The sequence below is a fragment of the Hydra vulgaris genome, chromosome 11 (assembly GCF_038396675.1).
Source record: "Hydra vulgaris chromosome 11, alternate assembly HydraT2T_AEP".
In the NCBI taxonomy this organism is placed as follows: domain Eukaryota; kingdom Metazoa; phylum Cnidaria; class Hydrozoa; order Anthoathecata; family Hydridae; genus Hydra; species Hydra vulgaris.
The window spans coordinates 56595491-56607500 of record NC_088930.1 but is presented as its reverse complement, the minus strand read 5'-3'; the positions used below and the strand labels follow the sequence as shown (position 1 = coordinate 56607500).

The 12010-nt window shown below is 27.1% G+C and overlaps 2 protein-coding genes across 4 annotated transcripts in view; one reads left to right on the top strand and one right to left on the bottom strand.

The window, feature by feature from the left end:
- Nucleotides 1–12010, top strand: part of LOC136086778 (adhesion G protein-coupled receptor L4-like) — a 141017-nt gene that overhangs the window by 11761 nt on the left and 117246 nt on the right. For 2 of the 3 annotated variants that reach the window (XM_065809266.1, XM_065809265.1), the window contains exon 4: nt 1730–1793. The exons of the other annotated variant lie outside the window; for it this stretch is intronic. In XM_065809266.1, coding sequence (XP_065665338.1) covers nt 1730–1793 — 64 coding nt within the window. The remainder of the gene's footprint in view (nt 1–1729; nt 1794–12010) is intronic. 3 annotated transcript variants of the gene reach the window in all.
- On the bottom strand, nt 5958–8970 carry LOC136086777 (uncharacterized). Its single transcript, XM_065809264.1, has 2 exons — nt 8778–8970; nt 5958–8665 (listed from the first exon to the last, which is right to left on the bottom strand). Exon 2 carries the CDS (start codon nt 8440–8442, stop codon nt 7543–7545), a length of 900 nt encoding a protein of 299 aa, XP_065665336.1. The 5' UTR covers nt 8443–8665; nt 8778–8970; the 3' UTR covers nt 5958–7542.

The following is a 12010-nucleotide window of genomic DNA, read 5'->3' as shown; positions in this document are numbered from 1 at the left end:
AGAGACTAAAACAGCAATACTCAAAAAAAAGAACCAAAGACTATACGAAATAGAAAATCTAAATAAAATAAACAAAAGGAATGGAATATAAAAAATAAAATTGTTGTTAAAAAATAATATACCTAAGTATTTTACTGCTTTGTTTTCATATTTTCAGGGTGTTTGTTATTTTCCACATCAAGATTCATACAAGTTGAGGATTAAAGAATATAACAAAAATAAAAATAATTTTTGATATACAATTTTCTGGCTTCTTTTTTCAGTCAGTATTTTAAGGAAATATTTTATAATTTGCACTAGAAACATGAACAATCTATAAATTTGTTTTGCAAATCTTTTTGCTAAACTTTACTGTTTTTATCCATACACAGGAAAGCAAGAAAACTAATTGCTATTTATTTTTAAAAAAAAAAAAAAAAATTTCAAAGAGTTTTTTATGTAAAAAAATAAGTCATTAATATTAATATTTATATATATAATATTTGGTTGTTGTTAATACTCGTGTTGAAATAGTCTGCACTTTTGAAGGGTTATCCAAAATGGGCATTTAAACCACATAGTTAATATCCTGATGAACTGTTGTTATTGACAATGCTCCAAAAGCTTGTGGGCTTGTGCATTGTTAATTTACTGAACTTTTTTAACAAAATGTTAAGGAGCCTATTTAAAACTTTATTTTTATTTTCTAAATACACTTTTATAAACAGACTAACTGTTATGTTCATTATCTCTAGTAATTCGTATTAACATTGAAAATTGGGCAGTATAAAAGAAACAATTTCAGACATGCATCAAATGCAGGAAAAACATTCATTAAAAAAACCGTGTTGTTCATTTATTTAACTTATTCTGTCATTACAAAATTTATTAATCAAATAATTTCTTTTACAAATAAATAACAATTATTTTCTTATTTTTTCTAATATATATGTATTGAGAAAAAAACGTCAAATTTTTTTTTTATTTTTTTATTTTTATTTTTGTTAATATAGCAAAATTATTTTTAAATTTTTTTTTTTTTGTTAAATATTGCAAAATTATTTTTAAAAGCGAAAAGACATACAAAATGAATAAACAACAGAAAAAAAATAACAAAATCTCTCATAGTTCTAGCTTACTATCAAATTAGTTTCTTAGTTATATGAACTGATAAAAATCGTGAACAAATTGCATATCAAAACTTTTAATTGTTGTTAAATTGTTATACAAGATTTTTTCAACAACAACTCTAAATATAAAAATATAAAAGTTCTACAAAATTTTTGTAAAAAAATAAAAAAGTTTTTATTTACTTTTTTTAAGTATTAAATTTTCTAGTTTATTTACTTAAACTTGATATTTTATTACAATTTTGTTTCCTATTTTTAGAATAGTTTTTTTTTCTTAGTTTATAAGTTTAGCTTTTTGCTGCAAATTATTGAAACGCTTTATAAGTTAAAAGATGCAAACTGCCATGGTCAGTTTCGCTCAAAAAACTACTTTAAACGTGGACAAACAATGCGTGTGACCGCACAAGCTTCCTGGGAAGTCTTGCAGCTTAAGCTATTGTTTTAACTATAGCTTCAGATTATGTGTATCCAAATACAAATCTTAGAGGTCTTTACAAAACCTTTCTAGAAAAATTGCTCTTAAATTTTTAGCAGCTCATTAGTATATATGAAAACCTTTTAAATTCGGTTTTCAATAAGCACTTATCAATTCTATGTTTTATGCATTTTTTTTTTTACAGAAAAATACCTCAAGAAAGTATTTTGCTTCGCACTTTTAAAAACAAAAAAGAAATTATATCTAAGGTATGCTTGAATTGGTGATTTATTTAGGGCATAAAGTATTGTGCTTGAATTGGTGATTTATTTAGGGCATAAACTATTTAAAATGTCATAAAGAGCTTTTTATGACATTTTAAATAGTTTTACAATATTATTTTTTGGGTTAGGGTCCCCTTTGTATATATGGATCAATCCATGCCAAATGGACCAAAATTTTAGGATTTCAATATGGACCACCTCAGATTTTAATAAAACTTAGTGGGTACCTCAGATTTTAATAAAACTTAGCGGGTACCTCAGATTTTAATGAAACTTAATGGGTTGGTTAATATCAATAATTAAAGCAAATATTTAAAATATTAGCATAAAATCATTTCCAGATCATCAGATATGATCATTTGAAGTATCAGATTTTTCCAAAAATAAAAACTTTAGTAGTGAAAACATATTTTGTTTGTACTTTAAAGCTCTATAGGCTGGGTGAATAAAAAAAAGCAAATGCTTTTTCTCTGTAATTGCTCAGCTTTAACCGAATAAAAATTTCAGGGGTTTAGATTCAATTTTTGCATACATAAAGCTGAGCAATTACTCAGCATTTTTGGAAATATTTGCTCTACTTTTTGTGAAAAAAATTTGAGCAGTTTTGCTCAAGTTTTTAATCATGTAAAGCTAAGCAATTACTCCAAAAATACTGAGTAAAAGCAATTGCTTTTTATATTCACCTGGCCTTATATTTTAAAAACATAATTTCAGAAAACCTAGTTTTTTTATTGTATACAACTCTATCATTGTATATTTAATTACTATCAAGTGAATTATTTTTTATATACTTGATTATTTACTTAAAAATTTTTTAATAGACATATAATATACTTAGGCAATATAATATTATTAGTTTAAGTATATATATGTATATGTATATATATATATATATATATATATATATATATATATATATATATATATATATATATATATACATATATATATATATATATATATATATATATATATATATATATATATATATATATATATATATACATATACATATACATATACATATATATATATATACATATATATATATATATATACATATATATATATATATATATATATATATATATATATATATATATATATATATATATATATATATATTTACACACACACACACATATATATCTATATATATATATATATATATATATATATATATATATATATATATATATATATATATACACACACATATATATATATGTATATATATATGTATACATACATACATATACAGGCCTTGTTAAAAAGCGCTACGCAGCTCGCATTTTGCTTGCGAAAAGGCGATTTGCCTACGCGTTCAGCAGTTTTGCGCTACGCAAAAACTTATATCTTTTAGAATATTTAAATTATCTTTTGATTATCGTTAGCGTGACGTTTATTCAGAAGAAATAAAGTCGTAAGTAAAAGCATTTAATCGCAATTGTAAAATAATAGATTTTTTTGTTAAAGAAATAGTTTGTTTCATAATTTTTTTTTTGGTAATAAAAATTAGTTGAAAAAAAAGAGTGTTTTAAGTTTTATCTTAAGGAATTAAATATATAAATTCCTTTTAAATATAAGTTATTTTTAGTCATAATAAGTTTAAAAAATGCACGATTTATTTTGATGTAAATATTTTAATAATAAGATATTTTGTTTATTGTTAATTCCATAACGTAAGGTTTTAATGACGTTTATTTAATTTATGAAAATAAATTATGATCACAAATATGTTATCGGTAACTGATAAATAACAAAAAAAAACTTTATTGTTTAAAAACATTATTAAAAAGAGTTCACAAATTAAATAAGAAAAAATGTATTAGCAGTTAATAGAATAACCAAAAACCAAATATAAAATCATAAGAAAATAAACAAATATTTTACGTTTCATGAAAAAAATATTTTTTTCAAAATAAAATTTAGTTCATATTTGAAAAAAATAATAACAATGATTTTTTTAATAAGAACTTAGATTTTATTTGTAACTTTTGTTATAGTGAGAAAAAAACAAACTGTTTGTATGATTTTTAACGCGTTAATAAAATAACTTTAATTACAATGCGGTACTTGAAAAGACGCTAGTGACGCAAAATAACTTCTAATGATGCAAAATATATTTGCTGAGTTGAGTTACTTAGAAATGCGTTACGCGTTTTCGCTACGCAGCAAAATCTCGTAAGGACTGATATATATATATTTATATATATGTATTTATATATATATATATTTATATATATATATATATATATATATATTCATATATATATGTACATATATATATATAAATATATATATATATATATATATGTATATATATATATATATATATATATATATATATATATATATATATATATATATATATATGTATATACACATATCAGACCTTGTTAAGATGCGTTACGCAGCTTGCATTTTGCCTGTGAAAAGGTGATTTGCCTACGCGTTAAGCAGTTTTGCATTATGCAAAAACTTTTATCTTTTGAATATTTAAATTATCTTTTGATATTATTTATGTGATGTATATTCAGAAGAAATAAAGTCTAAAGTAAAAGCATTTAACCGCAATTGTATACTAATAGATTTTTTGTTAAAGAAAAAGTTTGTTTAATAATTTGTTGTTGTTGTTAAAAATTAGTTAAAAAAAAAAGTGTTTTAAGTTTTATCTTAAGGAATTAAGTATATAAATTTCTTTTAAATATAAAAATTATTTTTTGTCATTATAGTTTAAAAAATGCTTAATTTATTTTGATTTATTTTATTAATAAGATATTTTGAGTATTGTTAATTCAATAACGTAAAGTTTTAATGACGTTCGTTTAATTTATGAAAATAAATAATGATCATGAATATGTTTTCAGTAACTAATAAATAATAAAAAAAAACTCTTTGTTGTTTAAAAACATTCACAAAATTAATAAGAAAAAATTTATTAACAGTTAATAAAATAACCAAAAACCAACTGTAAAATTATAAGAAAATAAACAAATATTATGTTACGTTTTACGAAAAAAATATTTTTTTCAAAATAAAATTTAGTTCAAAGTTGAAAAAAATTATAAAAATAATTTTTTAAATAGGAACTTAGATTTTATTTGTAACTTTTGTTAAAATGAGAAAAAAAAAAGGCGATTTGTATGACTTTTAACGCGTAAATTGAATATTTTTAATTCCAATGCGGTACTTGAAAAGACGCTAGTGAGGCAATATAACTTCTAACAATACACAATATATATTTGCTGATTTGAGTTACTTTGAAATGCGTTACGCGTTTTTGTTATGCAGCGAAATCTCATAAAAAGGCCTGATATGTATATATATATATATATATATATATATATATATATATATACTGTTATATATATATATATATTTATATATATATATATATATGTATATATATATATATATATATACTATTATATTTATATATATATATATATATATACATATATATATAATATATATATATATATTTATATACATATATATATATATATATATATATATATATATATATATATATATATATATATATATATGTATATATATATTTATATATATATATATATATATATATATATATATATATATATATATATATATATATATATATATATATATATATATATATATATATATATATATACTATTATATATATATATATATATATATTTTTTTTTAACATCTTCGCTTCCAACAAGGCTGCAAGCAGCCACTAATTAAAGTTGGAAGTTACTGTAAGAGAAAAGATAGAGATTGAAGAGCAAGATAACGATTGACGGACGATTTAAAAGATTGCAAATTATATGAATCAGGAAAGCAAGATGAAGGAAGCGAATTCCAAAGAACTGATGTTCGAGGAAAAAAACTAGACGAATAAGCGTTTTTGGAGCACTTAGGAACAGTCACAGAAAAAGGATGACACTTAATTAAATGACGAGTAACACGGGAATGAATTTTAGTAGATGGCACAAGAGACCCTAGCTCTTTAGAGCAGTGCCCATTATAGTATTTGTAGAAAAGAGAAAGAGAAGCAACATTACGACGATGTGATAATGGTTGAAGGTTGGCTGCAAGAGCAGGTCCAACTATATTTACAATGCGTTTTTGCACCTTGTCTAAAAGAGAAAGGGGTCATTCCATGTCAAATCAACTAAAAAAAAAATAATTCGGCACCATACCATCTCAGATTTTGCTGATTTTTGGAATACAAGCTTGAATTAATGAAAGAAAACTTCACTCCAAATTTTAGTGTCTGACTCCTTATGGTTTCAGAGATACTGATACTTGGTCCCAGTCTCTTTTTTGACTTTTTTTTTCAGCGCCATTTATTTTTTTGGCTCATTGCACGACACAATTAGCTTTAACTTATGAAATACTTGTTTAATAGTGGTAAAAATTTCTACCTGACTATTTTTCAAGGAGAGGAACTCAAAAATCATGGGTAAAATACACAAAAATTTAAGCTACTATATGAAAATTCAATTTCAAAATGGTGTAACAGTTTTCGTAAGTTTTTTGATGCCCCATACAAAAAAATGTTTATCTCGAGATGCCTAAAAGATAAAATTCTGAAATTTTATCCTAATGTTCTATATGTAACAAATTTCATAATACAAAAAAACTGCAAGGGTTTTTTTTTTTAAATCAGATTTATTCGCATTCAAAGTCTTATAATAATAAACCCAAAAAATTTCGAAATTTCACTAAAACCATGAAAATAATTAAATTGTAATGAGAAAAACTAAAACTAAAAGGCAATAAGAATTGAAAATCTTCGACATTTTATAAAAATTATATCAAACATACAAACGCGCCAATGCTTATATTAGACAAGAATTCTTTAATAATCTCATCAGTTTGAAAATTAAAAACAAATAAATACTCCAATTGTTCAGAAACAACTTTAGTTCCAATTTTTGTGTTACTTATTGGAACAAAATTGTGATAGCTGCGAGTGTCTGGTAACGTTTTTGCAGTTGCATATCTTTGCTCCATTTCACTTCGAATTATTGTGTTTGACTCCTTAGATATGTAATAAAAATTATTTCCTAGGATTTCATTTTGGCAAAAATTAAACATTGCAGATGGTGTAAGAATATGATTTGTTGTTGTTCGATAAAGGCTAGCAATTGAAGTTAGTCTTTTTACAGTCCCGCCAATACCATCACAGGGTGATTTACAGTGACTTGTTGCAAAGAATGACCATGTACATTTCATAGCAAAATCTTGTTCATGGTGGCATATATTTATGAAGTGTTTGCAGTTTTTGTACTGGCCAGCACACCCATCTGAAAAGTAATGGACAGTTTCTATTTGATGAGAAATATTGCTTTTAATATGTTCAATTGCTAGCTTCATCACATGATAAACCATATCTACATCATACAGTAAATCATCTGAGATGAAACATAATGAATCACATTTGAGGACATTGTTTTCTTTATAATAAATTACTGTTGGATGCAATGTTGCTTGAATTTTGTTCCAGTGAAAACTTTGTATTTCGTCTTGTACAACAAACTCATAATTTTCTGAGAAATCTAAAAGGACAACAACCTCAGTACTACTTAACTCATTTTTTAACTTTCTTAAAGAAGCAGCTTGACTTTTTGCAATGTAAGAATGAACAGTAAGTTTTTGTAACTTATTTTTCAAAATATTAGTAAAGCTACTTGTCGTTTCTGTTAGACTTAATAGCTCAGATCGGTCTGTTGTTTTCTATTGTTTATAATCTATACAATAATCATCATCTTCATCAATATCGTCTTGAGAGTATAACTCATTTTCAAGATAATATACTAATGCAGAATCTTCTGGGCACATAAGGCAACGATGTATCATGCAATTCTTGTTAGCCCTACTACAAACAAGCATATCAATAAGTTCGTGATAATCCTTTGATAATTCAACTGCATTAATCATTAACTTAACATTTTGATGGTAGGTGCACACACATACTGTATGCGTACCAGATGCTCCTACTGTAATGCACCATTTTGGACGATGTGAGCAAAAGTTAGAAAAACAAGTCTTTATATCTGGATAACAGGTTTTAAACTTTGCATATAGCTCTTTTAGATTTGAGAGAATCAAACGCTTTTGCATGTGAGATCTTCGAGCTATACTAACAAAATCTTTTTTACCAGAAATTAGTCTGCTATTTTCATCACTACAATAAAATTCAATAATTTTATTTACTGATTCTTGTGGTGTTTTCTTTCCTTTTTTTTTTTTAGGAAAAGATAAAATACCATTTTTCTGCAGCAATTTGCGTGATATCTGCACCATGTAATTAGTAACATTAAATTCTTTTTCTATATCTTTGTGAGACCAAGAAATTGGAACCGGTGTTAGTAGTTGAATTTTCTGATTATGATTGGAAATTAACATTTTTTCTTTGATTTTTCTAATAAGTATATCCATGTCATTTGCTTTACCTTTGACTTCCTTAGATAATATATTGAAGGAATCTTCTTGGCTTAACTCTTCAGGATCTATATTTAAAGTCCTTGCAATGCCTAACTTTACTGTTTTTTGAACAAGTACCAATTTTTTTATGCCACGAGCAACTCTAGAGTGACTATTTCCTGCATGCATTTTGAGAGGACTTATGTTCATAGTCGTCAAAGAAGAATTAAGATTTTTTTTAACAACTCGTTTATATTAAGTTCATTATCTTCATCTTCATAAACCTGGCTACAAGTCGGTTCTCTTTGTTCATCATCCTTAAATGACATCAATTTAACCATACATGAGGGACATATCTTTTCTCCAGGAATAACATTAATACCAATATTTTTCAATTTCCCAGCAAGTTGCATATTAATTTCTTTACATCCTCCTAAAAACATGAGTGATAACTACTGCTTCAGTGAATATTTTGTAAAAATATATATAATTTATATAAAATTACAATAAAGTTTTCAAAAAGTTTCATGATTAAGTAATAATACCTTTTCTTCTTTTTCCTTTGTGTGAATTAAATGGATTACAGCACGTTATGTGGATTGCGGAATAACGTTTTAAATAAACATATTCATGGTGTAGGCAAACCGTTGCATTTTCATCAAATTGAATGCCAGAGCGACTAATTATCAAGTCTTTTTCAACATCATTAAGACTTGAAATTTTCTTTATATCATGGGATTTTACATATGTTTGTTTGTTACAAATTTCTTTATTTGTTATTCCAATTGAACATATTTCTTTATCATTCATATTTTTTAGTTCTGTAAGAAACAATTTTAAAATAATTATTGTTTGAAGATTTGAAAATAGAAAATCCTTTAGCTATTAAACATAATGATCTTAGATGTGAAATGCAAACAAGTTTATATGTTAGAACTGCACCTGAGACAGCAAGATTCTATAAATCTTTTAAAAAAATGCAAAAAAATAAATGCAAATAATTTTTTTTCATTATAAAATAACAATTTTTTCCTAATTTTTTTATAAAACTTTAAATAGAAATAAATCTGATTTAAAAAAGAAAACCCCTGCAGTTTTTTTGTATTATGGAGTTTGTTACATATAGAACATTAGGAAAAAATTTTAGAATTTTATCTTTTAGGCATCTCAAGATAAACATTTTTTTGTATGGGGTATCAAAAATCTTACAAAAAGTGTTACACCATTTTGAAATTGAATTTTCATATAGTAGCTTAAATTTTTGTGTGTTTTAGCCATCATTTTTAAGTTCCTCATCCTAAAAAATAGTTAGGTAGAAATTTTTACCAGTATTAAACAAGTATTTCATAAGTTAAAGCTAATTGTGTCGTGCAATGAGCCAAAAAAATAAATGGCGCTGAAAAAAAAAGTTAAAAAAGAGATTGGGACCAAGTATCAATATTTCTGAAACCGTATGGAGTCAGACGCTAAAATTTGGAGTGAAGTTTTCTTTTATTAATTCAAGCTTGTATTCCAAAAATCAGAAAAATCTGAGATGGCATGGTGCCAAGCGTAAATTGAATTGAGCTGGAATGACCCAAAGGGCATCATTAGAAGATCTGCCCCAGATATGGCAAAAGTATTCCATACAAGGCCGGATTTGAGATTTATAGAGATAGAGAATAGAATCCAGAGTAAGAAAGTGACGAGCTCGATAAAGAGATGCAACCTTAGCAGATGCTAATTTTGCAACCGATTTGATGTATGGTTTCCAAGAAAGATTGGACGTAAGAGTTAATCCTAAGAGATGAAGAGTAGGTGACTCATCGAGTACATCACCGTTCATAAATATAGGAAGGTCTAAATTATTACGATAACCATTGGCTGAAAAAAATTGAGTTTTATCTGAATTAAAGTTCACCAGCCACTGTGAGCCCCATGCTTTAGCAGAAGTGAGATCCTTTTCAAGCTCAAATGCCCCCTCCAAGCAATCAAAGGGTGTTGGTTTCTTATCACAACAAGAATAAATGGTAGTATCATCAGCAAACAATGCCACCTTAGATGTAAGAGTATCTGGAAGATCGTTAATGTAAATTAAAAAGAATATAGGGCCAAGGATAGAACCTTGAGGAACCCCTGAAGTTACAGAATAAGAAGAAGAGTGTTGTCCATCGAGGACAACTTTTATGCTACGATTGGAAAGGAAGGATTCAATGATCTTAAAGATGTTGCCGGATACTCTATAAGAAGAAAGCTTATGGAGAAGACCAGCATGCCAAACTTTATCAAAAGTTTTTGAAATGTTAAGAGCGATGGCCTTAACCTCTCCACCTTCATCTAATGCGTGATAAAACCTGTCAGTTATTACTGTTAGCAAATCAGCTGTAGAACAAGAAGATCGAAATCCATATTGATGGTCAGAAAGTAAGTTATTAGATTCAAGATAAGAAATTAAGTGTTTGTTAATTAAAGATTCAAAAACCTTGCTTATGATAGGAAGAAGACTTATGGGACTGTAGTTAGACGAATCAGATCGCTCCCCAGAATTTTTGAAGATTGGGATAACAGATGCGGCTTTCCAGCAGGCTGGAAAACAAGACTCTGATAAGCACTGGTTGAATAGTTTTGAGAGTATAGACGACAGCTCCGGAGAACACTTCTGCAAGACAATAACAGGTATGTTGTCTGGGCCACAAGCTGTAGAAGAGTCTAGGCAGAAAATCACTTTAGATACAGATGCTGGAGTGATATGAATGTCAAGCAATGGATCAACCTGTTTGTTGGCAATATCAGGTAGAACGCAATTAGTGGAATCAAGAAATGATATTGATGAAAAGTTTTTAGCAAACAGTTCGGCTTTGTCTTTAGGTGAGGTGACAAAGTCTGAACCATACAGGAGAGGTGGAATTATAGATTTGCCCTTTTTATTGATATTATTAAAGATTCTCCAGAAGTCACGAGAGCCTAGTTTCTGAGATGAGATACGAGATTTCATGACCTGAGAATAGCGGGTTTTGGCGTTAGACAAAACATTTTTACAGTTGTTTCTAGCAGTAATAAACAGACGTCTGTTTTCTGGAGAATTGTTTTGCTGATAAATATGGAAGTAATGGTTTCGATTGGCAATTGCAGCAGCACAGTGTGAGTAAAACCATGGAAGAGAGTGAGGCTTGACCTGGAATCATCGAGAGGGAATAAAAGATTCCATGCCAGCCTGAATCCACGAAGTTATGTAAGAAGCACATTTGTCGACAGGAAGTTGAAAGATTTCTACCCAAGGGCCATCACGAAGAAAATCACGGAAAGAATCCCAGTCAGCTTTACTGTAGTTTTAAGAGGTTCGATAATAGGGGTATTCAGGTGATGAAGAAGAATGAGATATTAGTTTTAAAGAGATCAAACTGTGATCAGAAGCACCTAAGGGTGAATGTGGAGAAACTGAGCACTGACTAGGATCAGAAACAAGACATAAGTCGAGTAGAGAAGGTAAATGATTAGGGTTGTCAGGAAAGCGAGTTGGAAAGTTGACTATTTGAGTTAGCGATTGAGAAAAAGTTGTAGGTTTTAATGCCTGCAAAATCACTGACACTAGAGCCAAGCCATTCAGAGTGGTGAGCATTAAAGTCACCGACAACAACTATATTAGCTGATGGATAAAGAGAGAGGGCTTGGTCAATATGATCAGAAATAACATCAAAAAGAGTGCAGTCTTGAGATGAAGGAGAGCGATATTGAACAAAGAGAAAGGCAATAGAGTAAAGTGGTGCTAAACGAAAGCACATGAAAGAATAGTCTGTGG

Coding starts and splice junctions, on each gene's coding strand:
- LOC136086777 (XM_065809264.1), bottom strand. CDS start 8,442: ATGAACATAAGTCCTCTCAAAATGCATGCAGGAAATAGTCACTCTAGA.